The following is a 22,670-nucleotide window of genomic DNA, read 5'->3' on the forward strand; positions in this document are numbered from 1 at the left end:
GGCAATTTAGATCAGGATCTGGGCAATAGACGTTTCTCTCCTCTCTGCTCAGCCTCTGTCCGATTTCAGACCTAAGACCCCTGTTTTTCACAGCAGGTGCTCATCTCCACAGGGCTCTTACAAAAATTCATCCCCTTCCCGCCCCCCAAACCACGAGATAACTAAGTAAATGAAAAGAATGCGGACAGGAGTGCAGCAAAGTGTGTGGTAACTCCCAGCCTTCGATTCTTGGTAGTAATATTCAAATAGGGGCACTTCTCTTTGAGAAGTGAAGGTGTTTCTCATGGCTACAGAATTTACAGTCAGTCAGGGAGCAGACTTAACTGATCCCCGCAATCGATTCCTTCCTTTCCTTAATCCTTCCCTGCTTATTTTAGCCGCTTCTCCACCCCGCCGGGAATACCATCCAGATCTTAGTCCAGGTAGATCTGACGTCAAGAGATGGCTTTCGTCGATTTGACGTGTAAACACTCATTTCCATTCCGGCTTGGAAGGGCTGGGGCTCCACTCAGCCGGGAGACCAAAGAGCGCTCGCCACCGCCCAGCCTCTCCTCGCGCGCCTCCTATCTCAGCAGAGCCACCGGGAGCGAGAAGTGGTCCAGAGTCAGTGGGAGAAAAGGGCTAGTGTTTCTGGCTTTTCTCCTTTCTTGCATCTTTTCTTGCTTCTTTCCCCCATCTCCTTCCGACTTGTGTGCAAGCGAGTGTGTGAGCCATGGAGCGAAGAGGCTGGACTCTGCAGTGTACTGCTTTCGCTCTCTTTTGCGCTTGGTGTGCACTGAGCAGTGTAAAAGCGAAGAGGCAATTTGTGAATGAATGGGCGGCAGAAATCCCCGGGGGACCGGAGGCAGCTTCGGCCATAGCGGAGGAGCTGGGCTATGACCTTTTGGGTCAGGTAAGAGTTTACACTTTACAGAAACTTTCTGGGGCCCATGGGGACTGGCGGGATTGACGCGCGATCTCCCAAGTGGGAGCCCCAGGTCGCACTCTCCTAAGCCCAGTGGCAAAGAGCAGAAGCTTCTGCAGCTCTTGCTCCTGGCGCGCTTGGAGAAAGAAGGCTTGCATTATTTATTGTTTGGGCTGGAAGCAGCTAGGCAGAACGAAGCCGCTGCAGCTGGGTAAAGCTTATTCTTGCTGTCGTCCGCTTTGGCATTTAAATCCATTCCCGCGTGGTTTGGGAGAAAAATCTCTCCACGCTTGTTCACCGAACTTGAGATGCATGCAGGATCGTACCAACGAAGAGCCCCCGGGAGAGGCACTGCGTTCTCTCCCCTGGGACTCAGCTGGTCTCTGCGTCAGGAGCCGGCTGTTTCCTTTTTTTTTTTTTTTTCTTCAATATGGCAGCATCAGATCTAAGTCCTGATGCAAGGAGTCAGAGAGGCTTGGTGATGTCCGCCCTCAGCCTTTCGGGCACGCCCAGGGCATTGGAAGAGCGCCAGAGGCCGGGCTCACGATCTAGAGGCTGGGGGCCCGCCGAGTGGCCTGGGGAGCGGGCGGGGAAGAGGTGAGCGGAAACACGCGGGAACACTCCCCTCGACTCTACCGGGACGTTCGGGTCTTCATCGGGAACTTGCAAAGTCTGAGCTTCACAACTTTGCTGGGTCAGACCCCCTGAAAGGTCAAGGGGCTGGAATGACTGTGGGGAAAGCTTTTCTTTCTTTTTTGTTCTCCAGCCAAATGCCTAATAGCTTCCCCGAGGGTGTCAGCTTGTGATAAAAACTTGTCTGTGCAAGGGAGAGCTGGTTTCATAGATAGCTGGGAGGAGGGTATTAAAGCATTACTAGAGTGACAGTTTAGGTGTGCGATTCCCGGGGGAACCCCAGGGGGTGTGATTTCTAATCTAAGCTTTCATTTTCCTTGGCTCAGAATCAAGCCCTCGCCCCTCGCCTTGGAACTGTGCCTCAAAGCGGGGGAGGAGGGAGTTGTAAAACATTTTGGCGGGTTTTTTCTGGAGGTGGTTGTAGAGATGCAGCTGAAGTCACAGATGAGTAATCGGCGTGGGCGTTGGCGATTCCATAGATCGAATCCTCTGGGGAATACGCCTCTCCTTGCCAGAGGCTTCATTCCCCAACTTGATGAGCCAAATTGCCTTTAAATGCCCAGCATAAAAATCAATACGCAGTTTCACTTCTCCGTGTCCCAGGAGCCGACTAAGACTTTTTGCTTTGCCCAGATGTTGTTCTGTGCCAGGCTCCCTGTTAGGGGCTGAGGAATAATAGGAGGAAAAGAAACTTTCAGGGAATCAAGAATTTAGAGGAGATTGGTTTAGTAACAAATAATTGGAATTGCAGGTAATTTGGTGTAATAGAAGTTGCACCTGGATTCTCAATATTTGTTGATTGAGGGATTGAAGAGGGACAGGAATTGAGGAGTGTAAAAAGACAGCCCAGTGAAGGGAACATTTGTAGAGGGTTTAGGAAGAAGAGTCAAGTTGCCAGGAGAACTTGGTGAGATTGTAGAAGGCACTCAAGGCACAGAAAACATTGTAGGAAACAAAGAAGATACAAAGAAAGGAATTTAGAAGAAACTGTAAGGAATTGTTGGGATCTGAGCAAAGTGTCAGCTGTAGGTGGAATTGTACTGGTAGCTACTGTAGGCATCATGGAAATATTGTGTATCCTATGGGGGAATAACTGGGGACTTAATCCTATAACCTTTGGGTAGCTAAATAGCACTGGTAACTATGTGGAAAGAGATTGGGTAAGAGAGCAAAAATATTCCTTTTTCTTTTTCTCACCTGTTAGCCCCAGGCATATTTCCAAACCTGGCCATTCATTATGGGAATTGCTTTTAAAATCACAAATCCCTTTGGGCGCCTGGATGGCTCAGTGGATTAAGACTCTGCTTTCCACATAGGTCATGATCTCAGGGTCCTGGGATTGAGCCCCGCACTGGGTTTTTTGCTCAGCAGGGAGTCTTCTTCCCCCTCTCTCTCTCTGCCTGCTGCTCTGCCTACTTGTGATTTCTCTCTCTGTGTCAAAGAAATAAATAAAATCTTAAAAAAAAGAACAAATCCCAAACCAAAAAACAATAATTCAGTTTTCCTGATAAGATCTTCAAAGAAGGGTTGGAATGGTCACAGGAAGCTTTAAGAAATAGTGGGGTGGGGGTGGGGAGAATCTATATTTACATATGATTTGCATATGCTATATTTTCTCCAGCTATTTCCAGTTAAAATGGCATTACTATAGAGGGCACAGATTGCATGGAGCACTGGTGTGGTGAAAAAATAATGAATACTGTTATGCCGAAAATAAAAAAAAAAAAGTTGGTACAAAACAATAAAAACTGTAGTTTACCCAGGGGGGAAAATGGCATTACTAACAAATATTTTAAAATAGTAATTCTTAGTAAAAGATTGATAGTGTTTTCTTAATTCTGTTTATTTCTCCCTTTGTTTACAGTGATTTAGCTTCACTACCCTGAGCTTCTGAAGGCCTCAGGGTAAAGACAGAATTAGAGAGGTGACCAGAAGCAAAACCAATTGATAGCAGAGGAAGAGCTAAGCATTGATGACCTTTTCCCTCTCCCCAGCTCCACGTATGGAAAGCCTTGAACTAGTGTAAAGTCGAATGGTCTCTACTAGTAGCTTATAAAAATTATCACCATTGAGTCAATGGCTGTATTTTATAACAATGATAAATCATTATAGCTGAATGTAATGTTGACCATAGAGACTACCCAAAGGGTTTGCCAGCTTTCCACAAATTATTATTCTCTGACAAGATAAATTTGATGAAGTGGATATTTTTTTAAAGAAATGTCTACCTACACAATATTGTCACACAGAAACAAACTTAGTTTCTCTGAAATCTGAAAAAGAGGTATCATTAGCCCCCAAGTATACAATGAGCCCAAGTGATAAAATTACTCAATATAGTGACAAGAGAGCAAGGGTCTCTTCCTTATAAAGAATGGGCTTAATAAAAACTGCCTGCCTCTAAGTTACATGGGTTTCAGTCTAACAACCCATATAAATTTATTTTGCATAAAGTGGGTTTTTATTTTAATATTTTTTCTTTTATAGATTGGATCACTTGAAAATCACTATTTATTCAAACATAAAAACCATCCCCGAAGGTCTCGAAGGAGTGCCCTTCATATTACTAAGAGATTATCTGATGATGATCGTGTAAGTGTTGTGCATTTGTCTTCAAACCAATAACCTGACTTATCTGCCTTATGATTTCCAGCAAGAGCAAAAAGCACTTTGCAAATATGATTAATTTTAATTGTGGTCACAACTATCTGTCTGTAGTATTTCTTGTTATTTCTATAGGATTATAATTGCACATAATAATAACTGGATTGGAGTAGATAGATTGAGTTAAATAAATTTTACATATAATATATATAAAAGTATATGTTTAAAATACTAGCTCACAAATCCAGCTGAAGAGCACAAAAACAAATATTAAAAATTAAATTGCAGCTCTATTAAAAATGCCAATACAATCAACTAACAACCTTTCTTATACGCCTATTATTTATCAGCATTTTAATGTCCAGTGTGAGGATGCCAAAGAAATTTACATGTGAACATTGATTTTAATAAATTTCAACATAACTGAAAACACCTTTTTGCATTTCTGTTTGGTTTAGTTATATGGGGAATTAGTATTTATGATTGAGTTTTAAATCTACATCTTTATGAGCCAAATGTTTCCATAAGTATTGTATTATTTTGAAAGTATAGTAATGTTTGAAAGCATATGATCTCTTTTTATACTTGTTTGTATACATATTTAATGGTGAGACAAGAGCAGGAAATGTCTTGAATGAATATAGGCAAATAGTGTGAGGATAATTTGAATGTATATCTAGTGTACCTATTAATTTTTGAAGTCTGTTTTCAAGATCAGCAAACATATTAATAGAAATGTTGACTATATTGGGAGTATTGATATTTGTATACACAATGTTGGCTTTTCTCAAGAATGTGCTATACTGTTTGAAATTTATTGTGGCTGGCCTGTTTTCTGTTATCATGATTTCTGTTGCCTAGGACACTCCAGAGATTATAGAAGCTTTGTGAGAAATAGAATACATCCTTTCAACTTGCTAGAAAGAAAATATAAGTGACAGAAAGGTGATAAAACTATTGAAAGTACATGGAATTCATAAACCCTGTGAAATAATTTGTTATTTATATTATTTGTTCTGAAACTGATAGAATTTTAAAGTAAATTGGTAGAATTTTAAAAGCTGAAAGGAAAAATAAAAAGGCAAATTATCAGAGTAGGGAATGACTGGGCCTTGGTTACCAGCAATCACACCTAGGCAAGGAACACTATATCAGGACCATGGACAGCAGAACAACAACTCCGAGGCATCCATGGCTACCTTTACTCAGGTCAATGATTAGATATGTGAGACCAAATCAGACTCAACATTATTTGAAAAGTTTCTTGTCCAGTGAAATCTTCCTTTTGCCATCCCAAAGCAGATGACTCATTGTATGGTCTGTGTAAACTAGGACAACTTCCAAGACTCTGGCTAGGCTTAGTCCTTGAGCAAAGCAAGAAAGAGATTTCCTTGTCTGCCTAAATGCATGCCTGACATTAATGCACAAGGAAGTCAAACTGTCCTCCCTTATCATCTTCAGAAGAAAAATGGACAGAGTGGAGAAATACCTGTTATTATTACTAAAAGTATCTCACTAAAGTGAACAAATGACCCAGTTCTATTCTTTAGAGAGTTCTTGGATAGTTGATTTGGGAGCAAATATCTCAAGTGATAATGAAGAAAGGCTAAGAATTTAATCCCTAACATAACTTCATAAAAAAAGAGTCCATATAATCTTATGAAAAATTTATTTTAGAAAAATTTATTTTTCTAAACTTTATTTTTATTTTGTTTTAGAAAACATCCTAGAACCCATAGAAGGTAGCAGTGGGAAGTTGAGCTAGATGATCTTTAATGCTCTTCCCAAATCAAAAGGATTATTTACATTTAAGTACATACCTATTATATACATAAAAGAAAGATATTCCTAATTTCCTCTATTCTATTTGGTCTGCTCTTAATAGAGATTAATGTGGGATTTGGAGTTAATGACATTAATCATAACACTGTTTCCAACAACTGAATTTTTATCTGATCAGATGGAGGAGTGCCTCTTCTTATATTCCATTTTTTAAAAATTGCTTTTGATTTTCACTTTTTTCTTTTCTTTTCTTTTCTTTTTTTGGATGGGGGATAGTATTCTTTCAAAATAGCCTTCTGAAATGCAGCAATAGGCTATCTTTACAAGTATGTTAATGAAATCTCCAACTGTAAGTGACTCTATCAAGGATTAGTACTTGTTCCCTAGCAGCCAGCTTCCAAAGACCAACTCAGAGGACAGGCAGTATATTCCAAGCATTGAGGTACTTTAAGCCAAAACAATTAAGCTTGAACATACATGGTCTTTAAAAATAAATTATAGTGACTAATGTCTAGGGTTTCAAGTCCCTCCCAATATTTATAATAGGTTTGCCATAAATTTTCTAATTGAAAATTCAGGACACTCTTAGTGGATGGTTTTATCCTTTAGTAACAAATTATTTTTTAGTTTTTATTTTTGGATCTGACTCATGAGTATTCTCACATTAACAACATCCCACCAGACACTGGACTGTCATCACATGTACAACAGAGAGAATATGTTTTGGGTAGGAAAGAGTCATGTTGCCCAGTGAAATAAGAGCATAGTATTATTTCACAATGAATATAACCACAAGGCAGTCCCTCACCCTCTCAGGGTCTCAAGTATAATAGGATTATGCCATCAATGTGGGAAAGGTAATTTTTGTATTGTCAGATCTCTTTGCATAATACATGAGACTAAATTAATGGTAAGTGTGCATGGTCAGTAGTACTCATTCATCACCCTGGATCTGTTTCTCATATTAAATACTCTTAAGCAGGAGCTTGAAGCACAGGGAAGTCAGAGTTTTAGACTTACAAAGACACAGCACCTCTCTTGTCTGGCATAACATTTGCAATTTCTACCTTTTGCATGAAAAGAAAGAGAAATTAAGCTAAAAGAGCACCATAACAGCAGTCTCTGGAATATCCCAGCTTGTTGACTCATTCCATTAAAATGGACAAATTTTCAGTTACAAAACCCTAAGATGGCAAGAAAAAATCAGTCTTATGGTCCATATGCTGATGAAAGGAGACTAAACTTTTACTTCCACTGGAATCATAGTATAAATAATTTGAGGGAATCATCACTTCACTGACTCCTTCTCCTCCCCCTAAAGGTACAGTTTACTGTAATAGAGGAAATGTTCATCTCCCCAGTGGGTAGTCCCTTCTTCTCACTAAGCTGCCAGTTTGATCTGCAGTCAAACGAAAACATTTTGAACTGCCTCAACTGTGATGGGGAGGGTACTGGAGCTAGTTAGAGGGAAGATGGTTAAATAGAGGTGATTTTCTGACTGCTGATTTTCTTGCTATAAAACTCCTTGTAGGTAATATGGGCTGAACAACAGTATGAAAAAGAGAGAAGTAAACGTTCAGTTTTAAGAGACTCAGCGCTAAACCTCTTCAACGATCCAATGTGGAATCAGCAGTGGTACTTGGTAAGTACTTACAGAAGGACTGAATAGGATCTGGGCTATTATTTTGTTACATCTGCAAAATAGATTTCTTAAAAAGAGACAATTCAGTAGAAGGCCAATTTACCTGGAGATTAGAGCTGATGGGAGCTTCCATGATCTGGATCTCCTGTTTCACTAGGTGGAAGTGTCTGAAACACAGCTATTAACTGCTATGAGAGGAAGGATTGTGACTTTTCTTTTCTAAAGCTTATCTGGAGCAAAGGCAGAAGAATCATGTCTTTCAAGAGTTCCAAAACAGTAATCATCGCAAAAATCACATTTGGTCAGTTACTCTTGAGAACCTTTAAATCATCCAAAGGGCACAGTGAACATGATTCAATATATACAGCCCTGAGTGGCAATTCTTACATGCCAACAAGTGAGAATTTCTGAACCAAGGAACACAAGGAGAGACAAAAGTCATCTACATGCAGATTTGTAGACTTGCAAACTGCTTTACTTTTAAGATACCAAATCCTCATTGATATGTGGACATTGAGTAGAGAAAATTTTTAAAAAAGATTATTTATTTAAGAGAGAGAGACACAGAGAGAGAGAGAGAGAGAGAGAGAGAGTGCACAAGAGGGGAGGAGGGTCAGAGGGATAGAGAGAAGTAGACTCCCTGCTGAGCAGGGAGCCTGATGTGGGGCTCTTCCCCAGGACCTTGAGATCATGACTTAAGCTGAAGGCAGATGTTTAACCGACTGAGCCACCCAGGTGCCCCTGAGTAGAGAAATTTTAAATGCTCTTTCTTGCCTGCAGAGCCTTGCTCCATGCCTGTCTCCCTTCCATTTTAATATGAAGCTTCTATGTCAGTAATACATGTTGATGGAAGTGGTATTTTTGTTGAGAGTACTATAAAAGATAAATTTTCATGACAACCATGAGCTAAGGCTTAGATATCTTTGTTGCTTAAAGGACGGGAAAAGGGATCAATTCCTCTTGACATTCTCTTAACCTAGGCAATACTCACTCATTGCAGTAGAAGAGACTCATTAACATTTGTGTATTGACTGTATGTCAAATACTCTTCTAAGTGTTTGACATGAATGAACTCATTTAGTCTCACATCATATTGTAGATGCAATGATTATACCCATTTGGTAGATGAAGAGACAGAGACATGGGCAAGTTTAGTAACTTGCCAAAGTCATCTGGTTACCCATGGAAGGGCCATAATTCATGGCTCCAGAGGTCATACTCTTAACCACCACATTGTGTGATTGTTCTTGCAACTGACACAGAAGCCTTCTCTGGCTTTGGCCAGAAATCCATGTGTAGTTCCTACCTCCTAAATCAGTTAGTTTCATGTTGGCCTAGTAAGTTCTTTTAAGAGTTTTCCCCTACTGGGGCCCCTTGGTGGCTCAGTCTGTTGAGCACCCAATTTTTGGTTTCAGGCCAGATCAAGATCTTATGAGTTGTAGGACCAGCCCCACGTTGGGCTCTGTGTCCAGTCGAGAGCCTGCTTGAAGATTCTCTCCCTCTCTACCTTCCCTCATTTTTATGTGCTCTCTCTCTAAAGTGAATGAAGACATCTTTAAAAAAAAAAAAAAAGAGTTTTCCCCTACTTTTTGAGGAGAATCAGTCAGGGGAAATTCATTCATTGATACTTTAAGCTGTTATTATTAATAAATTTCTTACTGTCCCTTTCACCAGAAACTGGCACTTTTCTCCCTCAAACACTTGGAAATGTGCTCACCTCTCTATTTCCTTGCTGTCCAGCTTTTCTCACTTAGAGTCCCACACACTGTAACTGTCAGAAAATTTATCTGAGAAAGAAAATTTCAAATCCCCTCTCATAGATACTTACTCTCTTGAATCACTCATACTTGGAAAAAAAAAACCACATCACTCATACTTGGAAATAGGCAATTAAATTGCAAGTCCTGGTGAAAAGTCATCCTCCCGAGCCTTCCAGGTTCTGCTTTTAGAAAAGTTTTTGAAACATCCATGAATGACTATGGACCAGACAATGTAAAGTAGGCTCAGTGTGGCAAGGGTGGCTCAGGATTTGGGGAGAGATGGGAACATGCAACGCCAAATAAAACTTTGGTAGATAAAAAGCTTGAGCATGTCATTATAAATAAATGAAACTTAGGGATGAACTTCTTAGAAGCTATGTAACTCAGTGAGAAGGGGCACAGAGTGATTCATCCTTTCAAGTGATTTTCCATTGGAACAACTGGGAAGAGAACAGCACTCTGATGAATCACTTGGCTTTACCATCAACTTTGTTTTTTATTTCACCTAATTGCTTTCTTCTAAAAGTAGAGTGACCCTGGGGTGGGGGATGGCGGGAGATGGGTCTCCAGACTTGAGCTTCGGTTCTTATTTTGCAGCAAGTATATCATGGTTTTACCAATTCTTTGTTTTTCTTTACCAGCAAGATACTAGGATGACTGCAGCCCTGCCCAAACTGGATCTCCATGTGATACCTGTTTGGCAAAAAGGCATCACAGGCAAAGGAGTTGTTATCACAGTCCTGGATGATGGCTTGGAGTGGAATCACACAGACATCTATGAAAATTATGTGAGTCTGGACCCTCCCATGACTACAACTTAGGGAGAGGTCTACAAACACACATAGTTAAGGCTTTCCTTTTCTCAAGTGGAAGACTGCTCTGATGTTGACCTCAGGAATTAGGGCCAAGGTCTTTGCTCTTTCCTGTACCCTCCCGCCAGCAATATGAACTTTTTTGGTATCGTGATCACTGAAAGAATTCAGTGAAGCCAAGGATTTCACAAAAACATGTGTGTTGAGGAAGTGGGGAGGCACCTATACCACCTAAATTATTAAAAGCCATTCAGACTCTACATCACTTGGTATTTGGGGGCATTAAAACAAGCAAATCAAGAATAATGCCTGAGATCATTTTCACAGTCTTCTTCCTCACATCCTTTATAGGTGAATATCTCTGACATTGTGAAATTATGTGAATGAGATTCCTTCCATTCAAATTCAAAATGTACACCATGTGGTGTAAAAATGGCAAGCTGAGAAAAGAAATGTTTATTATGAACAGAAAATAAGTAAATGATAACTGCTTGTCTGTTAAGTACTACATGATATCTTAGGCCTTTAGATCAGTGTTTCATCTTTATGATTGTCCCTCGTCTTTCTCTCATCCTTTCTATTCCTTCAAAATTCCCCAGTTAAAGAGCAAAGGACAAGGGAAGAAAAAAAAGAGATAAAAAGATTAGTAGAAAGTAGGAGTTATTGAAAGATGTGGAAAATGTAGAGAAAAATACTGGTTAACAGAACTCCTATGTGGGAGATGTTTAAGTGTAGCAATCTGTTTGGAAAAGGAGGTGGGCCTAGAAGTTTGTCTCCTATTTCAAGCACACTCTTTTTAATTAAATCACATGTTTATTTCATGTAACTGGAAAGGCTGAAGGAGATTGCTGCAGACCTGAGCCCCATCCCACGGTCATCTATTTGCACCGATAATCGTTAAGAGAGATGAGTATCCAAGTGTCGCTAACTAGCTCTAGAGCTTAGTTAAATCATCCAACCTCTCTGGGTCTCAGTTTTCTCTTTTAAAAAATGAGGTGGTCGAACTAAGTAAACTGTGATTCCTTCTGGTTCTAATAGCCTATGAACTTCAGAGAATTATATAGGTCTGCTAACGTTCACTGAGAATTGGATGGTTGTTCACTTTTCTGTGTACATCTTTTATGCCTGGCTTATGGGTATAACAATTGATCAATAACTGGGCCAGAAACTGTGAAATGCAGATTTCTGAGCTATCCGCCAGGCTGGAGGGAGTAGAGGCAAAAAGCTTGGGAAGTGCTACTTTTTTTTTCTTTTTTAAAATGATGCTACAGGGTTATTTCTATTGTCTCTTTAGGATCCAGACGCTAGTTATGATTTTAACGATAATGACCATGATCCATTTCCCCGTTATGATCCCACAAATGAGAACAAGTGAGTAAATGTGGATTTGGGGGGAATATGTACTTTAAAATGCTTTTATCTTATTTGAGAAAATTACACTGTAAATATGATCCATATTTCAGCTCTCAGAGAAGTTTTCATGCACACCATGCACACCACAATATTTTGTTGCTTTTAAAACAGAAACCAATGTTTCTATTTTTATGTTTCTTTTGGCTTCCAGGACCACATTTCAATTAAACTTTCTTCTTAGGTTATGCAATGCTCCCCTCAAATGGTGCTGATAGTTATAGCTTTAGAAAGAATGTTTGGGTCTTAAAGAGCAAAATCCTACATCCCATCTTCTCCAACATCAATTCCTTAATGAATCCTTTCCTATTAGCAATTCCTCTATGAATCCTTTCCTATTAGCAAACATATTTGATGTTAGTTGTGGAAATAAAAATAGATGACAAAGATAACAAATTCCCATGACTTCTTTTGGTGGCTACAGCCACGCTCACCATTTCCCTCCAAAAAGTATGGCCAGATACCAGACAACAGAGATGTATTCTGAGGCCTGGTCCTCAAATCCAACGCATTTTCTGGGGGCATTGGACAAGTCAGTAGTCTCTCCCCAAGTTTTTGCTGGGTACTGTAAAACTAAAGGGAAGAGAAAAAGAATATCTTCTGACTCCTGATTCTTGCTAGTAACCAAAGTGTTGAGGGAGGCCAAGAACCAGAGCTGATAAAGCAAGAAGCCAAATAAAGAGCCAGAGGAAAGAGACTTTTTAACCATTTTTTCCTAGCTGCAAAGAAACTTCATCCTTTAGCCACATGGTCTCATGTGAGGAGCCTTTTTTTACAATATCTCCCGTAACTTCAAGAAGACTTCCATACTTCCTTCCTCATTTTCATTTTCTTCTTCATTTCATTTCTTCTTCTTTCATTTCTTCTTCATTTTCTCCACCCAGACTTGCCCCAGAGTTGATCAAAACCAAGGCAAAATTAGAGCTTGCTGTTACAATCGGGATGTAAAGATTCTACATAAAGGGGTTTCATTTTTTCTCTGTATGGCTTTCTCTCTCTTGGACTATTACCCAACTTGGGTCAACTGTATTCTCTCCTGCTTGCTCTTTTCTCCCTTCTTCCCTCTTCCTTATTCTGACTCAGAGTTCCCATGTGGCTGGTGGAGTAATGTTGACCTGAAGTTGTGTCTTTGGATGGTTTCCCCCTCTAGAAGGCCAACAAACACCAGGAAGAGAGTTGAGGCTCATGCCCTTAGCCTCAACTTCTGCATGTATCTTTCCTTCTTGGGGAGAAAGGGAAGCTTGGGGAGGGTTCCAAGATATTGCTTCTTTCTGTACCATTTACTTCTAGGGTTTATTTCTTAAAGGGGTTAACTAGAAACAATACATAGAAGTTAGAATACTCCAGTAACAGTACAGTAAGAACCACCAGGGGGTGCTTTGAAGGAAACTGGGACATCTCAGAACTTATGGCAGGAGCCCCAGACAAATTTTCAGCCATATTTCTAAGTCAAGGCAGTGCAGGGGCAGGAGGAATGTGTGCTCTTTTGGAGCATGACATTGTAATGTTAGCATGGCTAGTAGTCATGGCTTTGCCAATTATCAGTATAGAAGGTGACCTCGAGGAATTCATTGACCTCTCTCCCTGTCTCTATTTTTCATTTTGTCTCCCCAAATGGGTGATAAGGCACTTGCTCTCTACCCTCTTGAACAGAACTTCTAAGGAAATGGGCAATAAGTTCTTAGAAGAAAGGGGGCAGTTTATTCTAAGAAGTTAGAATAAAGTAAAAATGACAACTCTCATTCTGTCCCCTTGGTGAAGACCAAAAGAGAAATCTGCTCTCAGCTGGATGGGTGCAGCTGAGGAGACTATTAGCTAGAGCCATCAGCCTTCTTCCTAGGCCATGTCCTTGAGGTCTGGCCCCAGGATCCAGTGTGGATGATAAATTGTGTGGTGGCTGCATGATAGCCAAATACTTGGTAAAATGATATTCTCAAGAGTTTCTCTACTCATGAGAAGGAGGGGCTCAGATTTCCCTTTTTTGTTCCCCCCCAAAAGGGGAGTCTTATATCCAATATTCATAATACTGGATAGCCAATGCAATAGCCACATTTCCCTCAATTTACAGAGCTCCAAAGCCTTCAGAGAAGTAGCTCATATAATGGTACTTACTTTGTGCCTGAATACACTGAGTTTCCAGAACAAAGCCTGCCATGGACCTCCCACATAGCATCCAGTTAGTGTGACACAGGCAAATAGCTAGGAGTATAGGATATACAGCTGGATTTGGGTTAAATATTAGCTCTACCACTTTAAAGTTGGGTGACCTTGAATAAATTATTTAACTGCTTTAGTGCCTCAGTTTTATCATTTATTAAAAAGGGATAATAATAATAGCTACTTTGTTGGGTTATTATGGAGATTAAATGAGTTTATATATGTAATTAGCTTGTATAGTATCTAGTGCATAGAAAAAGTTTTGTTTGCTATGGTGATTATGATGATGACGACCAAGTCTCTTCATTTAGCAGCAAAGACAGACCTCCTTTCACTAAGAAATCAACATGACAAGAATTACAACATCTGAGAGGAGCAGTGACAGAGACAAGTCCATTTTCTGAGCCAATTCAGAATCTGCTCTTTGAAAATTACACAATAAGTAACTACCTCTCAGGGTCCTCTTGACTATCAACCAAAAAGGGAGCATCCCTATCATTTAACAAAAGGTAAAATATAAAATAGAGTTGCCCTTCTAGCATGTGTCAGAAATAAATCCCCTAGGTTTAGAAAATGAATGGCTCCATTTTGTCTTGGGCTTTATAGCAGTTAGAGACCTATTATCTCCCAATTCCAAGGGCATTATCTCTCCAAAGTATCTGTGTTGCTGCTTTTCTTTATTACTATGTAAATGAGATTAATAGAAGCTGCATTTGAATTCTCCTCTGCAAATCAAAAAAGGAATCACTAAATAATAAAATCTCAAAAGTGCAGGTAACTCTTACTATTAAGCTGGCATGAATCTATATTCAGAATTTCAATACCAATTACAGATTATTTTTCTAGTTAAATAACATGGGTGACAAGGGTATTTTAACTAGGATAATAGTAGTCTTTAAACTATCTTGTGGAATAATTTTTTAAAAATCAATTTGTTTAAATGCCAGTTACTACCATTGTTCTAAAATAATAAAGGGTTCTTTTATCTCAGATCCTAAGTTAAGGAAAGAAAAAAAGCTGTAGGTCTACAAAGAATGACATAGTACCACTTTGATAAAGCCTTCCGTTTTTCTCAAGGTGTGGAGGTGGGAAGTGAGGGTAAGAGGAGGGAAAAGTATCAATCCTTTTTTGTACCATGATCCTACTGCACCTTTCAAGAACATAATTTTCAGTATGCAAGGAGAGATAAATCATAGGTGTTGTCACTTTGCATCATTCTTAGGACAGAGGTGCTATCTGTCAACAGTACGATTCTATTGGCTCAGGCTGGACATTCTGCTATCCTGGCCCTAGGGAAATGGAAATAGAGGTGGTGGTGACTTCTAGAAACACAATTTCTGGAGGGTGACAACTCAGTTTCTTCTTCTACAAAAGCAAAGAGAGCTAACCCATCAAAGAAACATAAGGCTCCTTTTATGAGCTCGATGTACACACAATTCTCAGAGAATGGGTGTGTTGGTCAGGGCATCTTAGGCTGCAAGTGAGAATCCTAATTCAAAGATGAAGTAAGGTGGGGATTAAAAAAAAAAATCATCCAAGGAATGGTCTAGCTTCAGGCTTTCCAAGATCCAAGAGCTCAAATAATATGCTAGTAGGACCTTAATCAGTCTATCGCTTAGCTGCTTGCCTCCAATTAGCTACATTCTTAAAAAGAAAAATTTTTTTTTTTTTTTTTTTTTGGCTTGGCAGCAAAATCCGCATGGGTCACATGGAACTTAAAGCTATACATTCTAGAGAAAGAATAGAATTCTCTCCCCCAGAATATGCAATAATCCTTGAAAGCTGTCTGGGAAGAGGAGACTCATGACAGAATCACAAGGAGTATGAGAAAGTACTTCCCTGAAGGAGGAAATGCTAGGAGAAAAAAGAAGAAGAAGAAGAAGAAGAAGAAGAAGAAGAAGAAGCAGCAGATGTCTGCTACATTAGGAAAGACCTTCAATTAAAAATAATTACATTGTTCTGATTAGGATTCCTCTCCAGTATTAACATGAAGAAATAGACACATCGTTTAGCAAAAGGAGACCAAGAAATCATCTTTAGTACTTTAGGAAAAAAAAATGAGAGAGAGAAATGAAACAGAATTATTTTGGGTAGTCAATGTAGAATTTGTATATTCCTGCAACAGATGTCTAGCGTAGTAGTGCCTAAAGCTAGGTGGCTGGCAGTGCTGCCGAGAGCTAACTCTTCCCCTCTTTCCTATGGCGGCTCCTGCAAAGCACCAACAGCCTCTACACTGCTCTCAGGGGCTTCCACTATGGGATGAAGCTATTAAATAAATTCACATTAAAGTTCTCTTGACTTATTGACCCTCTTAAGGTCGGGGGGGTGGGAAAAGATGATTATCCTCAGATTTTCAGAACTGATGTTTTGATGGTGGACTCTGCTCTGTTTTAGAGATGGACTTTTCCCTCCAGATCCTCTGAAACCAGCAATTATCCTCTTTGCCTGATGGCAAAACCAGTCTTGTTCAGGCTTCTGGCTCCAATCAGAGTTGCAGGACGACACTGGTTTCCCAATTAGCCAGTAGTATCCTGTTAAAATTTCAAACTCCCCCCGGTACTAGAAAACCCTGTTGCTTTAGTTTGGTGGAGGATGTTTAGGGGGCGGGAAGAGGGCTTGAGAGGAGAATTTTGTTCTACTTATCCTACTAGGACTGGTCCAGGATAGCCTACTTCAAGGAAGTCACTAGATAGGGCTTAAGGAACAACTTCACCAAAACGTATGGAGCAGAAGCCATTTCTCTGAAACAGTACACTAGCCACCACTCCATGTTCTGTACATGCAACATGGCATGAGTTGTCACAAACCCCCGAGGACAGGTGACTTACTCAAGGTCACACCACTGGTCAGGGGCAGAAGCTGGAAAGTGAATCACATATTTCAGCTCCAGTTCCTGTATCATCTGATACCTACACTTCATCTAAAACTATCAGGCAGGAGACCAGCAACAAGGTTGACAAAAAATTAGTATGGCCACGTACCAGGGACTCATGTGCAAATGACAGTTGTACTCATTCCTGCTTTATAATTCCTATTTTTCATCTTCAGACATGGGACCAGATGTGCAGGAGAAATCGCCATGCAAGCAAATAATCACAAGTGTGGGGTCGGAGTTGCATATAATTCCAAAGTTGGAGGTAAAGCAGAGGATTGCTCCTACAGTTTTGAACTTTAATTCGAGTCTTACAACACCTGGTGTAAATGAGGGGGGAAAAAGGGGGTTTTCAACAACCAGAGGGAGAAATGAGCTCCATGTAATATGTGCTGTAGGATTTAAGTGTGATTTGAAAACAAATCAATGGCTCTGGATTCCTAAAAAAAAAAAAAAAAATGATAGCTGAATTTAGCCTATACATCTTCATGGGGAGAAAAATGGAAATGTTGAAAAGCTTTTGAACCAAAGCTAATTTTCTCTGTGTGCTAATTTACAAGGGTTTGTTATTGAGTGCTTGCTAAGGGAACAGAAGGAGGAGGTAAATTTAGACAAAGACTTTCCCTGCCTCTCAATTCTCTCATTCTTCATTTCATAGCAAATAATGGTCTTAAGAAAATAAAAGAATGCATACTGGTTACATGAAGAAGCCAAAGGTTATCTTTGACAGCACAGATTTAAAATCTAGTAGTTGCAGTGAGAGTCTTTGTGGAGAAACATATGGTAAATTCCATCAGGGCAATTAAATAGAGGAAATATTTACAAGCCTTAAAAGAAATTATCACAATATTATACACCTGAAACTAATATAACACTCTATGCTAACTAACTGGAATTAAAATAAAAAACCTTAAAAAAATAGTAAAGGGAAACCAACAAGGGCTAACAAATGAAAACAGACGTAATTATCTTTAGGCCTAAAGGAGCAAGAGGAAAGAGAGGTCAGTGGCAACAGAAGAAAGTTGGGGCCATGGGAGAGAACCACTGGACAGGAGCTATGGCCCTGAGTGCAACGACGGGGCTTCCTCTAGGCGACGAGGATCCCAGCAAATGATTACCTCATTCTCCTCTCATCCCCCACCCTCCTGCTACGGTCTTCAGTTGACTGATGCCCACGAGAAGACAAGAGAACCCATTTGACCCAGTCCATCTTCCTGTGAAGATGGGTGGACAGTGGACCAGCAGGGGCTCACATAGAATATAATCATTGTCTCTCCTCTTTTCACTATCCCTAGCTTGGGCTTTTACAGTTATGCTAGCAACTTTGCGTTTAGTTTGTCTTCCAAACTACAATAAAAGAGATCAATTGTACAATATGCCAATGATAGTAAAACTCCTTTTAAACTCTGCACAAGTATACATTGGGTTTGGTTATTATTTCCTTTTAAGAGATCAAATAAACACATCGTGGCACATACAATGAATCTCTCCCTAATACAGCATACTATTACATTTTGTGTCATTCCTGATCTCTCTGATACCAGCATTTTCAAAATGCTGTGTTTTTTCCCTTTTTTTTTAAAGCACTATGTTAATTTAAAAAAAAAAAATGAAGGCAGAAGCACAAATCAGGTAATCACCTAGAGAAATACTTCACATTTTAAGTCATGATGAACTAGCTATAGTTTGCAAGAGAATCTTCTGATCCCTTCATTTTATAGAGAAGTAATCAGGAACAAAATTCTCAAGGTAACAGCTGGTTTGTGGCAGTGTAGAAGTAAAACACAAGACATCTGATTCCAAGTCCACTGAGATTTTTTTCATTACTCCACCCTTTGATGGTCTAGACCCAAATGTATTTTTTAATAATACGTTTCACTTATTAGGCACCACTGACTCTACAACACATTACACATGGTGTACTCTAAGTTAACAGGCGAGATTTGGTTGTCAAATTTCTGGGATTCAAGTTCGAGCTCCCCCGTTTCAAGCTGGGTGGCCCTGAGCAAGTCATTGTCCCTCTCTGGACTTATAGTCCACCTGTAAAATGGGGGAAATTATGACATCAACCTCAAATCATTGTCCTAATGATAGAGGAATCTGTATGTTTAAGGCCTTAGCATGGTCACTGCATATAGTATATCCTCAATGCACATAAGCTGCTACCATCCCCATAAAGACTAAAGAAACTGAGGCACAAGATTTTAAGTGGCTTGCCCAAGATCACACAGCTAGTAAGTAGAGCTCGGATTTTTTTCTTTTTCCCAAAGTAAATTTTTAACCAGTTTTGTTTCAATCAATATGAGTTTCACTAATTATGTTAATTACATGTTCTTTTACCCATGCTCCATAGTAAATAATAGCATGCACATATGAGGCTGTGCACTCTACTACATGATCAGTCTGGAGCCAGGAATAACTGGGTAGCTGTCCGTATTTGTCTAAATTGCTTTTGCCTTCCTGGCTCTTGAATACATGAGTCTGATGACAGGTGACAGCCTGTTAGAAAGTACAAAGAGCTACCGCGTCTGCCTTCTCCTAATGAAAAATGATTCCCCCTCAGGAGAAAAATCCACAGCAATGATTTCATCCTTGAGATTATTTAGAAGAAAAGGAAGCATGTTCCTTGAAAATGTGTCTCACAAACACATAAAAGAATGGCCTCTAGGTTATTTTTAATCAGGGCTCAGAAACAAGAGTTCTTTCCCTATTTGCTAGTTTCCTATTGTGGATAGATCTTTTCAACCCACACAGTGTCCCAAACAGAATCCTTCGTGTGGCACAGGCTAGGCAACAGTCTTTCGTGGTATAATCATGAACAGACAGGTCAAGGGAGGGTTGTTCGATGCCTTTTTTCAAAAGCTGTCTTGTTATTTTCACGCTGTTGGGACAACAAAGGGAGGGGAGACATTTTGTAATCAGTACCAATCATGGTCACTGCTTAGTGCATAGAGTTATCTCTAAAGGGCAGATACCAAAGCTTATGGAGGCAGTGACTTGTATCTTCCTTCTGTGCTCATAGCAGCCCTGATCACAGGCACTTGAGATCCAGTGGTTACTCTGTTTTTTACTCTTTTGAGAGTCTTCTGTAAAATGAATATTAAGAAAAATAAAATTAAGAGCATTACACCATCTACATGTACATGCTGACATCCACTTATGTGTTTTTTGTCTGGTTTACTGTTCAGGCATAAGAATGCTGGATGGCATTGTGACTGATGCTATTGAAGCCAGTTCAATTGGCTTCAATCCCGGACATGTGGATATTTACAGTGCCAGCTGGGGCCCTAATGATGACGGGAAAACTGTGGAGGGGCCTGGCCGACTGGCCCAGAAAGCTTTTGAATATGGTGTCAAGCAGGTAAGGTGCTTAACACAGAACCACCTGAAGTGAAACATGACCATTTGGATAGCAAGGAAAGGGACGAGCATTTAGCTTATATGGAGAGAAATGGCTTTGAATTTCTTGTCATTATTTACAATTTGAAATGCATTTAGAGAACCAGATCATTCTTCAGAGGGACAGAAGTTAAGGGTCCAGAGAGTTTTACCCATTTGGGTCTGACATGCAACATAGATTCTTTACTCTTAGAATAGTTACTTTAAAAAATATTCTGGAAATAAAATTTTAAAAAACTAAAAAAAAAAAAAAAAGGAAATAAATCAGAAAAAGTTTAATAAAATAAATTTAAAATAAGAAGTACTCTGGATAGGTCCTTTTTCATTTTCCTCCCGCTTTTGGATTTGTACACTAGGGAAACTACCACCCAGACTTCTTTCCAATCTTTCCAATCTTTGGAAATGCATCCTTAAATAAAGCTAGGTGCTAATTCCCATTTTGGACATGCCAGGTGCGGACTTGTGCCTTGGTGGTATTGCCCTGTTTACTCCATTCTTACCAGGATTCTAAGGCTTCATTCTGCACAGGATCAAACAAAAGTAGGAACTTCGGAGAACACAGACTGAGAAGTCATAGAAAGAGTAGCCTTGACGAGCTACATTCAGCTGAAGAGTCCCTTTTAATGCAGCTGCAAAACAGATCTGAATAATGCCTGATTTTTGTCATTCTATCAGTCAGCCAGAAGATGCAAGCAGCAAGAAAGGGAGGAAGTTCAAAGATTCAAACACAGTGACATAAGCCAAGGGAGAAGTGCAAAATTATGAGCAAGTGCTAAGGGCCAGAGTGCTAAGGGCCTGCACAGTGAGGAAAAGAAAGAAAAGCTCTCACTCAGACCCATGTCAGAGAGGGCCCAGAGGAAGGTAGCCTGATAGAGTCCCAGCCTGGAGGCTTCTTATATGCAGCCTCATGGGCTTTCCCACAGGGAGGCTGGAGGACCCGACATTGAAACCGACTCCAAATATCTATCTCGGAGAACCTCTCTTGCATGTATTTGTGGGGGATTTCACTGGGGCGTGCAGCAATCCCAAGAGATGACGGATGTGATCTAGTCTGGCTTTTCCTTTAGGGGAGACAAGGAAAGGGCTCCATCTTCGTGTGGGCTTCTGGGAACGGGGGGCGTCAGGGTGATAACTGTGACTGTGACGGCTACACGGACAGCATCTACACCATCTCCATCAGCAGCGCCTCACAGCAAGGCCTGTCCCCCTGGTATGCTGAGAAGTGCTCCTCCACCCTGGCCACCTCATACAGCAGTGGGGATTACACCGACCAGCGAATCGTACGTTGCTTTTGTCTGACTCCTCTGCTTAGGTAGGAGAGCGTGGCTCGTGTCCCACAAGATCCTTGGGTCGGTACCTTTGGTAAAGTTGATTTGCTTAAGCTTGAGGGCTCAGCTGGAGACTCGCACCATACTCCCCTGAAAGGCTGGTGTATATTGGCAAGTTTTCTCTCTCAAGGATAATGACATCTCTGCCAAGACGATGTTGCCTGCCGTTTTTAAACTTGCCCCTGAGAAGCCACTAAGCTGTCATTACATACAGCCAAGAATCCAAATGTCTATTCTGCTTGTGTGATGCCTCCCTGAGAATAGCCTTAAAGAAGATTTCAGGGTTGTAGGGCCTGTCCCACCCTTGGACTTGTTGATCTTTAATAGCAGGGATATGGTCTGTCTTGCTCTTTAGCAGATGATAAAAATACAGAGCACACCCTAGTTCTATCTCCTAATAATGGGTGACCTGCAGGGAAATAACAGTCTCACTTTCCCCCAAGATTAACTTCTTAGCTGCTGAATAAACAGCTCAGGAAGGTTATATACCCAGAGAGCATCTCTAGCTCACACTTGGCTGTGCCTTCTCTTCCATGAGTCAGACTGCCAAGGGCAATTATTGGATTTCCCTTGAAGGGCACATTCATTCAGGGGATCTGAGAATGGAGAAAGGTACTTTTAATTCTAAAATGTCCCAAATTTAACTCCTGATATAGAAAGAACCAACTGGCTAAAGCATGTAGATTGTAATCTCAGTGGAATAATAGGTCATGGTCCAATTAGAGTGTGAGTGAACCCCATAATAGTTAGACGTTGGAATGTGTGTAAATTCCTATGAATGGCATCTCAAAACAAACAAACAAACAAAAACCAACACCTGTCAGTGCTCTTTTTTACAGAGGATCACTATTCTGGAACTCTGTTTCTGTAACTTTAGTTTAGATGGTAAAACCCTAGGCTCAACTTAGAAGCACTGGTCCCCCTCTCATACTCTTATACTCAGTTACTCAAATGATAGATGGTGATGTTCTACCCAGGAATTGTTTACGGCAGGCCTATTTGATAGCCTTTGAAAGAGACATTTGCTCCCCTTGTGCTCAGAGCCCCCTGGCTCTTGTTGTCCCTGGGGGTATCTAGAGTTGATTTTCTGAAAATGGCCTGGTAGGCATTTCAGTCAGCATTTCACAGACTGGCCCTCAGCCGAGCTATCGCGCGTTGAAGCCAGAGGAAGTTTCCATCTTGATAAAGCTCTCTCCTTAGGTAAATCAGCCAGCGCAGAAGACAGCTGGTAGATTCTATTTGAGACGCTGGCAATAACGTAGCCTTTGTCTTACGCAAACCAGGTCCTCAACTCAGTCAGCTCTGGGGGCTTACATGCGTCAGTAGGGAAAAAGGGCGGCCTCGCTTCCGCAACCCTCTAAGGAGCA

The 22,670-nt window shown here is 40.4% G+C and overlaps 1 protein-coding gene across 1 annotated transcript in view; it reads left to right on the plus strand.

Annotated features, from left to right (window-relative positions):
* Positions 1-387: 387 nt before the first annotated feature.
* The window catches only part of PCSK1 (proprotein convertase subtilisin/kexin type 1), a 44,756-nt gene continuing 22,473 nt past the window's right edge, over positions 388-22,670 (plus strand). The window contains exons 1-8 of the mRNA XM_004769928.3: positions 388-892; positions 4,025-4,129; positions 7,455-7,565; positions 9,967-10,113; positions 11,432-11,508; positions 16,753-16,841; positions 19,765-19,937; positions 21,043-21,255. Coding sequence (XP_004769985.1) covers positions 713-892; positions 4,025-4,129; positions 7,455-7,565; positions 9,967-10,113; positions 11,432-11,508; positions 16,753-16,841; positions 19,765-19,937; positions 21,043-21,255 — 1,095 coding nt within the window. The 5' untranslated portion in view covers positions 388-712. The remainder of the gene's footprint in view (positions 893-4,024; positions 4,130-7,454; positions 7,566-9,966; positions 10,114-11,431; positions 11,509-16,752; positions 16,842-19,764; positions 19,938-21,042; positions 21,256-22,670) is intronic.

This window comes from Mustela putorius, unplaced genomic scaffold (assembly GCF_011764305.1).
Source record: "Mustela putorius furo isolate JIRA1106 unplaced genomic scaffold, ASM1176430v1.1 tig00537350_pilon_pilon_pilon, whole genome shotgun sequence".
Lineage (NCBI taxonomy): Eukaryota > Metazoa > Chordata > Mammalia > Carnivora > Mustelidae > Mustela > Mustela putorius.